Source organism: Moschus berezovskii, chromosome 6 (assembly GCF_049115385.1).
Source record: "Moschus berezovskii isolate FMDL1 chromosome 6, NW_MosBer_1.0, whole genome shotgun sequence".
In the NCBI taxonomy this organism is placed as follows: domain Eukaryota; kingdom Metazoa; phylum Chordata; class Mammalia; order Artiodactyla; family Moschidae; genus Moschus; species Moschus berezovskii.
The window spans coordinates 107,562,806-107,580,828 of NC_142465.1; the positions used below are offsets into that span (position 1 = coordinate 107,562,806).

The 18,023-nt window shown below is 47.0% G+C and overlaps 1 protein-coding gene and 1 non-coding gene across 9 annotated transcripts in view; both read left to right on the plus strand.

Moving 5' to 3' along the window:
• Positions 1-17,930, plus strand: part of CHD4 (chromodomain helicase DNA binding protein 4) — a 30,497-nt gene extending 12,567 nt beyond the window's left edge. For 3 of the 8 annotated variants that reach the window (XM_055394200.2, XM_055394204.2, XM_055394202.2), the window contains exons 15-40: positions 264-455; positions 938-1,138; positions 1,302-1,439; positions 1,884-2,005; positions 2,128-2,301; positions 2,630-2,771; positions 2,859-2,990; positions 3,079-3,196; positions 4,556-4,680; positions 5,018-5,255; positions 5,417-5,592; positions 9,277-9,457; positions 9,542-9,628; positions 9,719-9,807; positions 9,910-10,043; positions 10,380-10,524; positions 10,637-10,802; positions 11,060-11,157; positions 11,270-11,399; positions 11,647-11,718; positions 12,189-12,326; positions 12,563-12,671; positions 12,786-12,918; positions 16,311-16,509; positions 17,221-17,384; positions 17,569-17,930. In XM_055394200.2, the coding sequence (XP_055250175.1) occupies positions 264-455; positions 938-1,138; positions 1,302-1,439; positions 1,884-2,005; positions 2,128-2,301; positions 2,630-2,771; positions 2,859-2,990; positions 3,079-3,196; positions 4,556-4,680; positions 5,018-5,255; positions 5,417-5,592; positions 9,277-9,457; positions 9,542-9,628; positions 9,719-9,807; positions 9,910-10,043; positions 10,380-10,524; positions 10,637-10,802; positions 11,060-11,157; positions 11,270-11,399; positions 11,647-11,718; positions 12,189-12,326; positions 12,563-12,671; positions 12,786-12,918; positions 16,311-16,509; positions 17,221-17,384; positions 17,569-17,586 (3,621 nt within the window). In that variant the 3' untranslated portion in view covers positions 17,587-17,930. Of the gene's footprint in view, positions 1-263; positions 456-937; positions 1,139-1,301; positions 1,440-1,883; positions 2,006-2,127; positions 2,302-2,629; positions 2,772-2,858; positions 2,991-3,078; positions 3,197-4,555; positions 4,681-5,017; positions 5,256-5,416; positions 5,593-9,276; positions 9,629-9,718; positions 9,808-9,909; positions 10,044-10,379; positions 10,525-10,636; positions 10,803-11,059; positions 11,158-11,269; positions 11,400-11,646; positions 11,719-12,188; positions 12,327-12,562; positions 12,672-12,785; positions 12,919-16,310; positions 16,510-17,220; positions 17,385-17,568 lie in introns of all 8 variants that reach the window. The other 5 variants (XM_055394201.2, XM_055394203.2, XM_088837394.1 and 2 more) reach the window with 4 other exon arrangements.
• Positions 10,839-10,978, plus strand: LOC129537325 (small Cajal body-specific RNA 11). The gene has a single exon (XR_008681992.1).
• Positions 17,931-18,023: the final 93 nt, after the last annotated feature.

Genomic DNA, 18,023 nt, shown 5'->3' on the forward strand with positions numbered 1-18,023 from the left:
TGGTAAAATTATTGTGTTGCCAGGGAGACTGTGACATGTCTGTCTTCTGATGTTGGTGGAACCAAGACCTCCATCGTGCCTTGTTTCTTGCAGGACCCTAAATAAAACAAACTTAGAGTAACCGTTAAGCACCTTTTCCCCCACCATCTTTTGTGGCTTCCTTGAGTAGGCTCTAGTGAGCATGTGTGAGGAGGAGCAGCTGCTGTCTTAGGGAAGGAAGGGAATTCCTCACCAGCTCATGACTTCCTCTTTTCCTCCTTCAGCCGACAGTGAAGTACGAGCGCCAGCCAGAGTACCTGGATGCTACAGGCGGGACCCTGCACCCCTATCAGATGGAGGGCCTGAACTGGCTGCGCTTCTCCTGGGCTCAGGGCACCGACACCATCTTGGCTGACGAGATGGGCCTTGGGAAGACGGTGCAGACTGCAGTCTTCCTGTACTCGCTCTACAAGGAGGTTCGAGAGCTGGGGCTACAGGCTTTGTGTGTAGGGGGATGTTCTGTGTTCAGGGTCTTTTACACTCCAAGGAGACAGAGAAAGGAAGAAAAAACTAGTCTCTGATCTGGAGAACAGTGTTGAGTGACAATAATTACTGAGAGACCTAAGTACCCAGAGACAGATGGGAGGGAGTGGAGCCTTGGGGAGGTTAGTGGTGGGTGCCCGGAGCCTTAGTCCTGGGGGCTGGCTGGGCACTGAGATGAGCAGAACTGTGGGTGGAGCTAGTGTGGAGAGACCAGTGTGTGAGTTCCCTGGAGGCAGGCTTGGAGCTGTGGGAAGGAGGTGGCTGGGCGTGTTTGTATCCTGGAGAGGGAGGAGGGGCAGCAGCAGTGCACAGGCCAGTCCTCTGCCCGCTGGAGGGGCGGGTACCGGGCCGTGGACACTGGGATTGCGTGTGGGGTCCTGAGTCCTCACTCTCCCTCTGCCCTTCTTCCTCACAGGGTCATTCCAAAGGCCCCTTCCTAGTGAGCGCTCCTCTTTCCACCATAATCAACTGGGAGCGGGAGTTTGAAATGTGGGCTCCAGATATGTATGTGGTGACCTACGTGGGTGACAAAGACAGCCGTGCTATCATCCGAGAGAATGAGTTCTCCTTTGAGGACAATGCCATTCGTGGTGGCAAGAAGGCTTCCCGCATGAAGGTACCTCAGGGAGGCAGGGGTAGGGGAGAGTTGTTGCTATGGCGTCCTTGAGTCTGGTCCCTGGGGTGAGGTGAGAAGAGGGAATTCCCCCCCTCCCCCTCCTCCCCAGGCCAGTCCCTTGACTTGGCCTGGACACGAGTGACCAGGTCACCTTCTTGTGCAGAAAGAGGCATCTGTGAAGTTTCATGTGCTGCTGACATCCTATGAATTGATCACCATTGACATGGCCATCTTGGGCTCTATTGACTGGGCCTGCCTCATTGTGGATGAAGCCCATCGGCTCAAGAACAATCAGTCTAAGGTGAGGGGCAGGGGCGCTGTGGCCTCCAGTTTTAGGGTTCTGGTACCACCTACTCAGGAAGGGGAGACCTAGGAGCACGGGAAAGGGGAAAAGGATCTCTGCCTTCCTTACTCACTCATGATAGATTAGCCTTGGAGGCCAGGCCTTAGAAGAGAGATGGGAGGACATTGCTGGTGGCCCAGTGGTTAGGACTCTGCACTTCTACTCTGGGGTGGGTGGGTGGGGCAAGGGTTCATTGGCTAGTTGGGGAACTAAGATTGCGAAATGTGGCTGAAAGAAAAAAAAGGTAACTGCGGAAAGAAGATAAAGGATAATGAAATTTATTTTAAGAGAGATGGAGGTAGGGGCAGGGGCTTAACTGCTGGGCGGTAAAACGGGGGTTTACGAAGAAGTACTGTAGCCCTGTTTCCATTGCACTCCGCTTCTCTCCATCTGCTTCACTAGTTTTTCCGGGTTCTAAATGGCTACTCGCTCCAGCACAAGCTGTTGCTGACAGGGACTCCACTACAGAACAATCTAGAAGAGTTGTTCCACCTGCTCAACTTCCTCACCCCTGAGAGGTTCCAGTAAGTGTGTGCTTGTCCACAGTCGGCTCTTCATCCTTCCTGCTCCTTCTGTCTCCTGCCCTTCCCTTCCCATGTCCCTTCCCTTCCCCTCTCCAACAGCTTCTTTCCTTTTCCTTCTGAAGCAATTTGGAAGGCTTCCTGGAGGAGTTTGCGGACATTGCCAAGGAGGACCAGATTAAAAAGCTGCACGACATGCTGGGCCCTCACATGTTGCGGCGGCTCAAGGCTGACGTGTTCAAGAACATGCCATCTAAAACAGAGCTGATCGTGCGTGTGGAGCTGAGCCCCATGCAGAAGTGAGTGTTGAGGAACAGGGCGTGGCTCCATTTGGCAGACACAGACACGCTGGCCTGTCTGCATGGTGTTTGCCAGTCCTCCCTGTACTCTGATGTGAGATGGGTGGTGACCAAGCCAGTGAGGCTCAAAGGGACCTGTGGCTGGGGTGCTGGGTCCAGAGTGCTCAGTGCATCATTCCCTTGTTTAAAAGGATGGCAATGGCGCTTCTTAGGGTTCCTCAGTCCCAAAGTGAGAGGTGTTGGAAGGAAGGCCCCAAACTCTGGGACCACACGGTGAGCCAGGTAATGACTCTTGAGGGTGATATCTCTTACCCTGTCGTCTACACAGGAAATACTACAAGTACATCCTCACTCGGAATTTTGAAGCGCTCAATGCTCGAGGGGGCGGCAACCAGGTCTCTCTGCTAAACGTGGTGATGGATCTTAAGAAGTGCTGCAACCACCCATATCTCTTCCCCGTGGCCGCCATGGTACACTGTACCGCCTCTTGTCCGTCCCTGGGTGGGGACCGCTCCGTGTGGGGTTTCTTTCCTTATTTTTTTTTTGTTCCTCTCCAGGAAGCCCCTAAGATGCCTAACGGCATGTATGACGGCAGTGCCCTCATCAGAGCATCCGGGAAATTATTGCTGCTTCAGAAGATGCTCAAGAACCTCAAGGAGGGTGGGCACCGTGTCCTCATCTTCTCCCAGGTGACTTCCAGTGGCAGTGGACAGCTCAGAGATGTCCGGGAGGACTGTCGTCTAATTAGTCCTGTAATGCAACTCTGCTCCTCTTCAGATGACCAAGATGCTGGACCTGCTGGAAGACTTCCTGGAACACGAAGGTTATAAATATGAACGCATCGATGGGGGAATCACTGGGAACATGCGGCAGGAGGCCATTGACCGCTTCAATGGTAAGAGGGGAGGAGTGGCTTTGATCCTGGCATCCTCACTCACTCAGGGCTCTTGACCCATCACTTGTTCTCTTGCATCTATTTTCTGGATAGTGGTTTAGGGTCTTCTGTTGACATGGAAGAGTACTTTTGAATTTCTTGATTGGAAGAATGTATCAGATTATTCCTGGGAGATTGTTTATTCCCTATGGAGTCTTTGTTCTCTCTGCTGAAAAGAAGGGCACTTCATTTAATCATCCTCATTGCATGCTGAGGCTTGGGAGGGACCTGGATTTATCCAGATTTACCAAGCCCAGATAGCAAGCTGGCAGCAGGCTTGTCTCGGTAGCCACTACTACCTTCATTTTTTTTTTTTTTAACTTTATAATTCGAGATAGTTTTGAACACAAAAGTTCAAAAAAATAACATAGTGAGTTCATGCATACCTTTTACCTGACTTTTCTTGATAACTTACATGACCACAGTACAACGATCAAATCCAGGGAATTAACATTGGTGTCTCGTATACTACTAACCAGGTCATAGACGTGAACGTCACCACTGACATGTCAGGATCCACTCACGGATCCCACATCACTCATAGTTGTTGTCTCTTCCAGTTCTTCATTCTTTCTTTTTTATTCATGATGTTGATATCTTTGATTGTGACTGGTCAGCTTCTTTATAGAATGTTTTGCTTTTCTAATATCAGTCTAATTGATGTTTTCTCACGATTCGATTGACATTAGACATTTCGGGCAGGAGTCTGCAAGCGCGATGCTGTGTCCTTTTCAGTGCATCATTCCCAGGGACGATGTGACATTGACAATGTTCCACTGCTGGTGTTGACCTTGATTACTTGGTTCAGGTGGTGTCTGCTGAATTTCTCCCCTGTAAGGTTTTCTTCATTGCGATTGATTAATTCCTTTAGGGGACACTTGATAAATTCCTTTAGGAGACCATGATGACATCCTATTTCTTCTTAAACTTTCACACTCATATCTCAGTGTCTGTTGGTGCTCTTTGCTTACAATGAATACCACTATTGATACTTCGGTGTTTGCCTAAAGAGGTGTGTGGTTTTTTTGTTTTTTTTTAAATTCAAGTATAGTTGGTTTTCAGCGTTGGGTTAATTTCTGCTGTACAGCAGAGTGATTCAGTCATACATATATATGATTCTTTTTTAAAAATACTTCTTCTTTTTCATATTCTTTTCCACTGTGGTGTATCACAAGATACTGAATACAGTTCTTTGTGCTGTACACAGTAGGACCTGTTGTTTATCCATCTTATATGTAGCATTTTGCATCTGCTAATGAGGTTTTGTATTTCTGGTGATCCTTATACATTTGTTCATTGGAATTATGGTTCCTTTCTTAGCACCGGGTGCCCAGCAGTTTTGCTTCCTGCTTTCCACTCGAGCTGGGGGCCTTGGAATCAATCTGGCCACTGCTGACACAGTTATTATCTATGACTCTGATTGGAACCCCCATAATGACATCCAGGTGAGCAGAGGCAGCAGCCTTGGCATACAGTAACTTACTGGAAATGCACAGTGTTCTCTGCGAGGGCTCCACCATCTGGAATTAGTTGTTTAAGGGGAAAACAATACATTCTTTTTAAATGCCTTTTACCTTATTGTAAGCTGGAGAGTTTGGGTTAGCTCTGGTCCTATTTTGGGTAACGCCGGTAGAGGATGGTGTCTGGGAGCAGGCGCAAAAGGAAGTTGTGTGAGGCAAGCTGCAGCTCCAGCCTCATGCTGGGTTTGGCTTACTATGTGAAAGTCAGGGCAAAAAAACACGGTTACTTGAGTTTTTGTCTTTGTTTTGTACCCCACTCCAGGCCTTTAGCAGAGCTCACCGTATTGGGCAAAATAAGAAGGTGATGATTTATCGGTTTGTGACCCGTGCGTCTGTGGAAGAGCGCATCACGCAGGTGGCCAAGAAAAAGATGATGCTGACGCATCTAGTTGTTCGGCCTGGGCTGGGCTCCAAGACTGGATCCATGTCTAAACAGGAGCTTGATGATATCCTCAAGTTTGGCACCGAGGAGCTATTCAAAGATGAGGCCACAGATGGAGGTGAGCTGGTCAGGAACTTGTGTTGGTGTGGGGTGTGGCTGCTCTAAAGGGCATCTTTGATCCCGAGGGTCTTGGGACTCAGACCTCGGGTCTGTGGGACTAGCTTTCTCTCCTGCAGCTGCTGATGCTAACTGTGGGTGTGGACCCCTGATTTTTTATAGGAGGAGACAACAAAGAGGGAGAAGACAGCAGTGTCATCCACTATGACGATAAAGCAATTGAACGACTGCTGGACCGGAACCAGGATGAGACTGAAGACACAGAGCTACAGGGAATGAATGAATATTTGAGCTCATTCAAAGTGGCTCAGTATGTGGTGCGAGAAGAAGAAATGGGGGTGAGTATGAGTCCAATGTGGTGCTTGGTCCAAAAGTTGGAGTTGAGACCATGATGGTATTTGAGACAAGAGGAAGACATCTGTAGGCAAATTAGTACAGTGATTATTTTTTCACCTCTTTGAAAAGAAATTCTGTAAATATGAGCAAATCACATTCACTTCTTGGACGTAATTGGCCACATTTCACACTCAAAACATTTATATTAACTGCTTTATCACACTCTCACTCTATTTTCTCTTATGTATTTTATTAGCTCTATAAATAGACTTTGGATTGCTAACCCAACTCTCTCCAGAGAAAAGGTAGGAGCTGTGATATGTACTTAGCCTGTCTTCCTGTACTTTTTGAAAAATTGTTTTTCCTTTTCCCCTTCGTTTCCTGGGTCTTTTAAAGCGGAAAACAAAGAATACTCAGTTATGACTATGTGGACTCTATAATATTTTTCCCCAAAATATAATAGTAGGGTATGGAATTAAAAAAAATTCTTTCCCTTCTGGTCCGCTTTGAGCCACCCAGGTCAAGGTTCTTTGAATTGACATTAAGTTTCTGATGATCTTTGCCATCTATGCTCATCCTTCCAACTCTGAATCATTCCTCTTGCTGTTTTTCTGATATGTATCTTAACCTCAGCATTGTGTACTTGTGCCTGAAAAGTCTGACTGGTCTGCAGCCTAGTAGTCTTCAGTCAAATCTGCCCTCCTGTCAGGGTGGCCCTTATGTGGGAGGGACCCAGGGCAGAAGGTGGTGAGTAGCTGCAAGGGAGGGCTGGTACTCTCCCTCCCACTGTTAACCTTTCTTGACGATGGCCCTCTAGGTGGCTGCATAAACTTTTATTTTTTGAATATTACAGCCCTCCATATGTGTAGCTCCTACATCTGTAGATTCAATTGTGGACTGTTTGGTACTGTAGTATTTACTGTTGAGAAATACCTGTGTGTAAGTGGACTCATGTAGTTCAAACCTGTGTTGTTCAGGAGTCAGCTGTAAGTCCCCTGATACAAAATTCAGCAGCTGTAGAAGTATCTCTTCCCCACCCTAGTCCTTTGGCTACCTAGCACCCTCACTGGGGATAAGTGATATTTATTTTGCAAACTATTTTATATGCATATAAATCACATATATGTGTATGCATATATATATACACGTGTATATACACAAACACCTTTTCCCCTTTTCCTTTTAAGGAAAGGGTTTTTTCTGAAGTTGAAGTATTGTTCCACAGGGAAGTCCCCAGGTCCTCTTCTAAGTGAGGTATAGCAGTAGACAAGGAGACCTGGGGCTTGGATCCTAGTGAACAGTAAGAAGGGAGTTTCCTGGCGATCCAGTGGTTAGGACTCCACGCTTTCACTACTGAGGGCCCAGGTTCAGTCTTTGATCAGGGAACTGGGATCCTGTAAGCCATATGGCACAGCCAAAAAAAGAAGGGAGTGGTTATTCTTTTCTGCTTCTTGTGGTTAGGGTCCTGGGACAGTTTTGAGCAGTGTGTTGTTGCAGAAGCCTCACTTCGTGGCTGAAGCATTTATTTGTTGGTATAGGACTCTCTAGTGCTGTCTTTCTCCTCTGTCGTGTGAGTATATCCAGGGAGAGGAGCGTGAGATCAGAGCAGTCCGGAACGCTGAGGCCCCCACACTGGAGAGGGGTATCTGTTCTGGAGAGTCCCCCAGATCTGTAACGGACATTGTAGGAACAAGAAATAAACTTCTGTTGTGTTAAATCACACCACACAAACACACAAAAATGGGAAGAATAGTTGATTTACAATGCTGTGTATATTTCTGCTGGGCAGCAAAGTGATTCAGTTATACTTTTATATATGTATATATATATACACATTTTCTTTATATATATTATTGTCCATTATGTTATAGGATATTATACATAGTTCCTTATGCTATCCAGTAGGACCTTGTAGTTTATCCATTCTATATATGAAAGCTTACATCTGCTAACCCCAACCTCCCACTCCATTCCCTTCCCCTTGGCAGCCACCTGTCTGTTCTCAGTCCATGATTCTGTTTCAGAGTTAGGTTTGTTTGTGTCGTACTTTCAGAGTCCATGTATAAGTGATATGGTATCTGTTTGTTTCTGACTATGACCATCTCTAGTTGCATCCATGTTGCTGTGTAAGGAAAGTGGCTTCTTCTCCACGATGTTCTGTACCTCACCTTTGTCTACCTGATCTTGGAAGATTTATTTCATCCAAATCAGTACAGAAAGAACTTATCCCTCACCCCCTTTTGCTGTATAATATGTCACCGTTTGAAAGTACCGTAATTTATTTACTTAAAAAATTAAGATATAAAACACTATTTATTAAAGGTGTATGATGTGATTTGATATATTGTATCAAATCATAATGATTTGTATATATTGCAAGATGTCATCCCAGTAAGTTTAGTTCTGTTACCATATATATAGTATTAACTTTTTTCCTGTGATGAGAGCTTTTAAGAACTGCTCTTTTACTATAATAGCAACTTCCAGATATGCAGTGTGGTATTAACTAGAGTTTCCATGGTATATATAAAATCATCATGATTTAAATTTACCTTTTGACTCTCTTCATCCATTTCACCCCCCCATAATTTATTCAGGTTCCCTAATGGTGGATATGTAGGTTGTTTCTTATATCAATGCTGTTAACAGCTTAATTCTAGTGTAAAGGATTTGGAATTGGTGCTCCTAAACTATCTGAAAAAAAAAAGTAAAGACTTTCAGAGGAGCATAAACATTATGGGGATATAAGAGTATATGTAATTTTTGTTTCACAGTTGGTAAACTTCTATGAAGTTTATGAAGATCAGAAAGGGCTTATGGCCCTTCTACTTTACTGCTTGGGAGAATCTTCTGAAGTATTTCAGAAGCTTCTCCATTCTGCCTTGCTGAGGCTCTAATCTCTTTCCTACATTTTCAATTCAGTTCAGTCGCTCAGTCATGTCCGACTCTGCTACCCCATGAATCACAGCACGCCAGGCCTCTTTGTCCATCACCAACTCCTGGAGTTCACTCAAACTCATGTCCATTGAGTCGGTGATGCCATCCAGCCACCTCATTCTCTGTCGTCCCCTTCTCTTCCTGCCCCCAATCCTTCCCAGCATCAGAGTCTTTTCCAGTGACTCAACTCATCGCATGAGGTGGCCAGAGTATTGCAGTTTCAGCTTTAGCATCAGTCCTTCCAATGAACACCCAGGACTGATCTCCTTTAGAATGGACTGGTTGGATCTCCTTGCAGTCCAAGGGACTCTCAAGAGTCTTCTCCAACATCACAGTTCAAAAGCATCAATTCTTTGGCGATCAGCTTTCTTCACAGTCCAACTCTCACATCCATACGTGACCACTGGAAAAATCATAGCCTTGACTAGAAGGATCTTTGTTGGCAAAGTAATGTCTCTGCTTTTTAATATGCTATCTCGGTTGGTCATAACTTTCCTACATTTTACTGTCTCCCAACTGTTTGTGTGTCAGTAAAAGGGGTTAAAAGAATGCATACTGTCTCTTCATTCTTCTGTCTTGTGATAACAGTTTGTCCTGTCAATTAAATTTCTTTCAAGTTCTTAGGTTCAAGCAGGTACACCAAGTATTTCAGAGTCAAGTCATGAATAGCAGCTAACAGAGTGGGAACTGAGGACCAGGGGTAGCTGGGGGTGCAGCAGCCCTGAGTCCTGGCCCTCCCTCTGCCCCAGGAGGAAGAGGAGGTGGAACGGGAGATCATAAAACAGGAAGAAAGTGTGGATCCCGACTACTGGGAGAAATTGCTGCGGCACCATTATGAGCAGCAGCAAGAAGATCTGGCCCGAAACCTGGGCAAAGGAAAAAGAATTCGTAAACAGGTCAACTACAATGATGGCTCGCAGGAGGACCGAGGTGTGTGTGGCCGGCCCCGCCCCCCACCCATGGGCCGTTCCACTAGAGCAGTGGGCCCCGCTCATCTGCCCTCTCTCCCTCCAGATTGGCAGGACGACCAGTCCGACAACCAGTCCGATTATTCGGTGGCCTCAGAGGAAGGTGATGAAGACTTTGACGAACGTTCAGAAGGTGAGGCCCATGCCTTTCTGTTAGATTTTTACCTGTTGCTTTGTCTAACATCCCGATCGGTGTTGCTCATGGGTCCTTTTCTTCTTGCAGCTCCCCGCAGGCCCAGTCGCAAGGGCCTGCGGAATGATAAAGATAAGCCATTGCCTCCTCTGTTGGCCCGTGTTGGTGGGAATATTGAAGTGAGTACCGCCTGGTCCTAGGGCAGGGTGGGTGCGAGCAGCTGTAGGGTCTTGGGGGAGTTGGGTCGCCTCCCTCTCTCACCAGGCTCCTTCTGCCCCCAGGTTCTTGGTTTTAATGCTCGTCAGCGAAAAGCCTTTCTTAATGCAATTATGCGCTATGGGATGCCCCCTCAGGATGCTTTCACCACCCAGTGGCTCGTGAGGGATCTTCGAGGCAAATCGGAGAAGGAGTTCAAGTAAGTTGAGTGGTTGTGTGAGCACTGTAGGGCAAGGCCTCTGAGTCTGGGTTTTTCTGTACACTGGAGCCTGCTGTGCCAGGAGGCAGTCTGTGTCTCCTTCTGAAGCGGGAAGTGCAGCTGCTAGGAATACGGCTCTCTGTTCCCTGCTTCCTCAGAAGAGGACCTGGGGCACGGGGCGGGGTCTGGAGACCAGCTCTCAGCACCATGGCCGGCTTTACCTCACATGGAACAACAGTCATTTCCAGGATGAGGCCTGACTGCCCCGCGGGTGGGAAGGAGTCTGGTCTGGGAGCTGGCCGCTCTTTAACCTGTTTCTCTGTTTCTTTATCACAGGGCTTATGTCTCGCTTTTTATGCGGCATTTATGTGAGCCGGGAGCAGATGGGGCCGAGACCTTTGCTGATGGCGTCCCGCGAGAAGGCCTGTCTCGCCAGCATGTCCTTACTCGGATTGGGGTTATGTCCTTGATTCGCAAGAAGGTGAGCCCTGAGCCTCCCTCCGTGATCCAGGGGTTATAGTGAGAGCTGGAGGGCCAGCAGGGAAGGAGCCTAGTTGGACTCTGGTCTTCAACTTCTTGTCCCATTGCTGCAGGTTCAGGAGTTTGAACATGTTAACGGTCGCTGGAGCATGCCTGAACTCGCAGAAGTAGAGGAAAATAAGAAGATGTCCCAGCCAGGGTCACCGTCCCCAAAGACTCCTACCCCCTCCACCCCTGGGGACACACAGCCCAATACTCCAGCTCCTGCCCCGCCTGCCGGTGAGTGCTCCTGGACGGTAGTGCTCTGTCCTCTTCTCGTCCTGGCCTGTGGTTTTTCTGCTCCCCTGTGCTCAGTTCTCAGGGGGCACTCCGGCAGGACGCACAGCAAGCTCCCTCTCAGTTTAGGAGGGCCGTCCTGAGAATAGGGCTGGCTCTTAAAGGCACGAGAGGACAGTTTAAGATGAGACAGACTGAGAAGGCATGACCTTCTCTGTGATCTGGGACCTTCTTAATTAATGTCTATTGTTGGTCTGCAGAGGATGGGATAAAAGTAGAGGAAAATAACCTCAAAGAAGAAGAGAGTGCAGAGGCAGAGAAGGAGGTGAAGTCTGCACCCCCTGAGGCTGCTGTTGAGGTGAGAGGGTGACAGACGCCACACTGGAGGCAGACGCCACACTGGATTGGCCCATTCTCCCTCTGGGGGGCTGACCCGTCTGCTTCAACCTCTTGTCTTCTCTCTTTTGAAGTGTACACAGCCCCTCGCCCTTGCCTCAGAGGAGGAGAAGGTCCCAGTGGAGCCTCCTGAGGGAGAGGAGAAAGTGGAAAAGGCAGAGGTCAAGGAGAGAACAGAGGAAGCGATGGAGACAGATCCCAAAGGTATGTCCATCTGCGTGCCCTGCAGACCCTGCGAACCAAAGGACTTCGATTTGCAGCCTGGCTGGAGGCAGTCCAGAGGAACTAACACACATAAGACTCTTTCACCCCTGAGTTTAACTGTGGGCTTTTTCTCCCTCAGGACATCTTTTATGAATTTAATGATTAAGATTTAGGACTATTTCAGGTCTAACAGAGGTGGGGAGCACTCTTGTTTAGATATATTCTCAGTGCCATCTGTTCCCCCCAGGTAATGCTGACGTGGAGAAGGTGGAGGAGAAGGCAGCCGTCGATCTGACTCCCATTGTGGTGGAGGACAAGGGTGGGTGTTTGGAGAAAACGACTGTGCTCTCAAAGGACTCTGTTGCTGAAAGGAAGAACTTTGTCCCCAGACATCCCTCCACCCACAGGCTCCCCATCCATACTGATAGAATCATTGTATCCCGAGCTAAAAGACTCCCCCTCTCCCTTCCTGTGATGGTCAGTGGGCTGGTGGCACCTTTTTGTGGGTTTAAGAAACAGTTACGTATGGGGACTTCCCTGGTGGTCCAGTGGTTAAGATTCTGCTGTCCTGACGCAGGGGCCCCAGGTTTGGTCCCTGGTCACATGCTGCAACTAAGACACACTGCAACCAAATAAATATATATATATATATATTAAAAAAACCACATGGAGAAAGGGTGGAGGTAGGTGGGTGGTCTCTTAGCACACAGTGCTGTATGTCCATGGAAGGGCCCTGGTGTGACCGATCTTCTGTCTAGAGCTGACATTTCTCTTCTGCCTGTTCTGTAGAAGAGAAGAAAGAAGAAGAGGAGAAGAAAGAGGTGATGCTTCAGAATGGAGAGACCCCTAAGGACCTGAATGATGAAAAGCAGAAGAAAAATATTAAACAGCGTTTCATGTTCAACATCGCAGATGGTGGTTTTACTGGTATGAAAAAGGGGCTGACTGGAAAGATTCAAGGTGAAATTAGGGTTCTTGTCAGAAACCAGGGTACAGAGACTTTAGCTCTAATAGAGGGAATGCCAGGCCTACAGCACACTCCTCTGGGGTCCCTGTTGGAAAGCCAAAGGCATAGGAAGTTGCCATCTGGGGTCTGGGGTAAGTAGCTGAATCCTCAGTGGTGTCTGCCTTTGTTTCTCCCCCTTCCCTGCTCCCCTCCTCAGAGCTGCACTCCCTGTGGCAGAATGAGGAGCGGGCAGCCACCGTCACTAAGAAGACGTACGAGATCTGGCACCGACGCCACGACTACTGGCTGCTGGCTGGCATCATAAAGTATCCTTGGCCTGAGTCCGATCCAAGGTTCTGGTGGGATTTCTGCCGGTCTCACAGTTAGACGTTCTTACTTTCCCTTGTTTCATTTTTCCTGAGCGATTAATTTTCCAACAGCCATGGCTATGCCCGTTGGCAGGACATCCAGAATGACCCACGCTATGCCATTCTCAACGAACCTTTCAAGGGGGAAATGAACCGTGGCAATTTCTTAGAGATCAAGAATAAGTTTCTAGCCCGAAGGTTCAAGGTGAGCAGGAATGGGAGGAATACAGGCCTGATGGGATGGCCTTTAGAGTGCAGAAGGGACTGCAGAGGAAGTCTGGTCAATCAGCCATACTGTATATTATGTTTTTCTGGCTACTTAACTGTGTATCCTGTGAATAGCTTTGCTCCCAAGTATCTTAGAGATCAAGATAGACAGACTTGAAAAGTAAGCAGTTACTTGAGGGCTGAAGATGACTGCCTGACAAATGACAGAGACCAGCCATGGATGTGCTGGGGGACCTCTGCAGGTTGGAGTGTTCAGGAAAGACACACGTGTGATTGAATTGACTGTAAGGAGGCGGGGCTGTCAGTGGACTGGTCATACTTTTTCCTGAGTCTGTGCGGATGAAGGGTGGGGAGATGCAGAGATGTCGAGCTCCATTTTTAGAAATGCTGGGGCTTAGCCCAGGACTGAAGGGACATCTTTGTCAGGAATGCAGTAAATTGTATTGAGGGCACCTTGTACAGACATCAAGATGAAGACAAGGCACATGAATCTCAAGCTAAGTATTATAATTGGGGAATGAGGAATGCATACCAGTGAGCCTTCCAACATCGTGTGCCAAGTAGCAGGTGGCACAGGGACAGTCCTGGTGCCTGTTCTCAAGCTTTCAGTTTAAACTAGCGGCAGATGTGTGGTCAAGTGCGTGTCAGTCTAAGTGTCGCGACAGAGACTGCTAAATCCATAAAGAAGTTCTCAAGGGGGAAGGTGGGAGTGCTCACAAATGCTTCAGGGAGAGGATAGCATTGGAATGGAAGGTTTTTTCCTACAATTTTTTAGATTTTTTTCTTTTTTTTAAACGATCATTTTTAAAGTCTTACTGAAAAAAAAATAGTCTTACTGAATTTGTTATAATATTGCTTGTTTTATGTTTTGGTCGTCTGCTCAGGAGGCATGTGGGATCTTAGTTCCATAACCAGGGATATAACCTGCACCCCTTGCCTTGGGAAGCAGAGTTGTAACCACTGGACCACCAGAGAAATCCCCTGGAATGAAGTAATAGAGATTGTTGGATAGATAAAAACAGGAGGCCTTATGATCGAAAGGGTTAGGTTGGGTATACAGGCTGTAGAGCTTTAGGTAGGGTGTTTGGAAACAGCAGATAGTCCAGGTGGGGTGTAGAAGACATTCATGGTGGTGGTGGTAGGAGGTAGGTTGGAGAGAAGGCTGGAGGCCTAACTTAATCTACAGGTCATGGGTAGCTATTGAGTGTTTGTGAAGGGTTTTGATACAACCAAGGGAAACTGAAATAGAACACTTCATGAGATTACAGAACTATTCTATATTCATGAGGTAGTAAGGGCTCAACTCTTATACTGACTGTGGAAGAGGATGAGATAAAGGAAATGAAACACTTGACAAATTTTTAGGATTTATTGATTGACTGTGGGGTCAGCATGTGTTTTTCTGTTAAGGGGCCAGAGTATTTCAGGCTCCTTTGTAAGACAAACTCTGTAGTGATGTGCAAGCAGCCATATGTGATAAACCAGTAAGTATGAATGCGTTCCAGTAACACTTTTATATATTGATGCTAAAATATGAACTTCATATAATTTATATGAAGTGTTATAAACTATTAATTTGATTTTTTTCCAACCATTTAAAAGCCAAAAACCCATTCTTAGTTCTTGGGTCATCCACAAATGGGTAGTGGCCCAGATTCGGCCCACAGGCCATAGTTTGCTGACCCCTGAGTTACTTGACTGGATTTGAGATACAAAGGAGTGAGACTCTTAACTGAGGTTTTGAGTCTGAGTTGCTGAGAAAGTTAAATTATAATCGGCAGATCAGAGAAGTGAGGAGAGCAAGCAGTCTGTAGAAAAGAATGAGTTCCATTCTAGACAAGTCCTTTGGTGTTTTTGAGAAGTAAATACCCTGCACCATCAACAAGTGGGATCAAGTGATCAGCCATGCACAAGTGGGAACAGAACAGTCTGGGCCTGAGGTACAGGTTTGAGAAGCACCACCCCATTTGCATAGAGGGGCTGGCTGATGCTAGGAGGTGACAGTGCTCTTGGGAGAGTTCGGATTCTGGAGAAAGCTTATAGTTTGGGGCAAGAGGGAGGGAGCTGGTGAAGGAAACAGGGTATATAAGTTGAAGGTAGGTGTCTGGTTTGTTTGAGCATAAATTAGTAGACCTTGATGTAGGCAGGTCTTGTGGAAGAAACAACAGTCCATTATTCTCATACTCTCCTTTTTCCTGATCTCTAATGGATTCATTCTTTTTAAGAACCAGAGGATCATTGAGTAAAATAAGCCTCGTAACTCAAGTATCAACATTCTTTCCCTTGGAATGTGTTTCAAAGGACCTTTTACACAGCTCCATCAGGCGGCATGTTAAGTGTTTGTTGCAACATGAGTTTCGTTGGTGGGGTCTGGAGGCAACCAAAGATATCAGACACTGGGGTGTAGGTAGGTAAAATGTGGATCAAATCACATCATTCAGCAGCAGGTAGAATGGACAAAATACATTTCTGTAACATAAATGGACCTTTTAAAAGATACGTAGTGGGGAAAGGAGGAAAAAGAATTTTATAATACACAGAAAAACATTCTGTACATTAGAAAACACACATGAAACAGTACTATCTTCAAGAAAACCCACAAAAAGTAGGTATATTAAAAGGATTGCCTATTTGAGGAAGGAAAGGAATGGGAGTGAGATATGGAGGTGAAAGAAAAGAAACAACAGGAATAATATTTTAAAGAGTAAAACAACCTAAGTGATAGGGTAGTTATATCCAAAGGATGACTGCCATGCAACCGTTTAAAGTCATTTTATTTATAAAGCATTTTACTATGTAAGACTTGCCTTCCCTGGTGGCTCAGACAGTAAAGTGCCTGCAATGTGGGAGACCCAGGTTTGATCGCTGGGTCGGGAATATCCTCTGGAGAAGGAAATGGCAACCCACTCCAGTACTCTTGCCTGGAGAATCCCATGGACAGAACCCTGGTAGGCTACAGTCCATGGGGTCGCAAAGAGTTGGACATGACTGAGAGACTTCACTTACTACATAACTTTGAGTGAAAGCAATATAAATAGATATATAGAATCTAATTTTGTAAAAAACATATGTAATGAAAAACCTCTAACATTATCTTTTGGAGGTGGAATTGTGATTTGAATTCTTTATACATTATGTTCTAAATTGAATATCATTTTTGTGTAAGGGTGAATCAATAAAGGGTGAAGAACTTTTAAAAACACAGACCTCCAAAGAGGGGTAAAAAAGGCAGTAGTGTAATATTGGACTGCCAGATGAGGGGGAGGGAGCATCCATCTGTGAGGTTCTTTACAGGTTCTGAGAGGCCTGTCAGAAGCAAGCAGAGTGAATATCAGTCTGATTGCTGTCTCCTCTTTGTCTCTTGTCCAGCTTTTAGAACAAGCCCTGGTGATTGAGGAGCAGCTGCGTCGGGCAGCTTACCTCAACATGTCAGAGGACCCTTCTCACCCTTCCATGGCCCTAAACACCCGCTTTGCTGAGGTAGAGTGTCTGGCAGAGAGTCATCAGCACCTGTCCAAGGAGTCCATGGCAGGAAACAAGCCAGCTAATGCAGTCCTGCACAAAGGTAGCCAGTGGCTCCCCTGCCTCCTGCTGACCTGGCCTCTTTCCTTCTCTGCCCCTCCCCAGTACATGGTTACTCCTCCGGCCCCAGCCTTTCTCCAGCCCCTTTGTCTGGGAGCTTAGGGTATGCTGGGGATCCTTGCCTTCCTCCTCAGGCAGCTGACATCTTAGAGGCAATTGAGGACAGTAGTTCTTTGCCTCTTAACTCGAATATATTCAAGTTCTTGGAGGTGGAAACAAAGCAGAAAAACAGTTTCATCTGTGGTAGTTTAGAGGTAATTTCAGGTGATTTAATATCCTATCAAATTCTAGACCCCTTTCAACATTCAGTTTCTGATTAAAGTTAAGACACTATGAGGGGGGTGGAGGGTGAAAGGACAGGAAGAAGGTATAAAGGAAGAAGGGAGAGCTCCAAAAGAAGAGAGGAGAGATAAGGAAACAAATAACTATTCAAGAAGTGGAGGAAATAAGAGACAATAGGGACCAAGGGACAGGTGACTTTAAAATCACAGAATCATGGGCAGCTGGAACTGGAACATGAGGAATAAGAAATATGTGGTGGAGCCAGGTCAGGTGACTCAGTGACAAATGACAGTATTCCAGCACGTCAGTTACTTGGTCACTGAGAAGTACTAGGGGGCAGGGATGGTCCCCATATGGGAGGACGGACCTGGGTCTTGACCACCACGGCTCACCGCCTCTTTTTTTCCCCATGCAGTTCTGAAACAGCTAGAAGAACTGCTGAGTGACATGAAAGCTGATGTGACTCGACTCCCAGCCACTATTGCCCGAATCCCCCCAGTTGCTGTGAGGCTACAGATGTCAGAGCGTAATATTCTCAGTCGCCTGGCAAACCGGGCTCCTGAACCACCTCCACAGCAGGTATAGGACCATTTTCCTCTGGCCAACTGTTGAACAGAGCCATTCCAGGAAGTTGCAAACTTTGCTCTTTGTCCCTAGCTTTACAGGCTGGGCAGCGGGGTGGGCTTACCAGTGAGTTCTGTTGGGATCTGGTGGGTTGCTGTGGTCTTCAAACTCTGACTCCCTTGGTCTTCTCTTCCTATAGGTAGCCCAGCAGCAGTGAAGGTCCAGATGGAAAATACCACCTCCACCGCTGAGCAGTGACCTTCCTCACTTTCCCTTGCCCAGATTCTCCCCTGGGGGCCCGAGAGACCCTCTCCTTCCTTCTGCCCCATCTTCTAAGTTGTAGAGGAACAGCCCCCCCAGCACTAGGGGAGGGGAGGGAGTGAGGGGCAGTGGTGCCCTTCCTGCTGGAGAGACGTGCAGCAGTAGCGCCGGCGCCATCTGCAGGGAGCTGGCGGGCTGGCCTTCTGGGCCCTGGCTTCTCCCCACTGTAACACTGTCTGTTACACACGAACTGTTGTGGGTTCCCGCCAGGCTTGAAGAAAATGATCTGAGTTTCTTCTCCTTCCGGTTTTATTTTGTTGGTTGATTTTGTGTTTTCTTTTCTCCTTTATGGGGGGTATTCACAGTGGGCCGGGCCCCTGGGCGAGACACAGC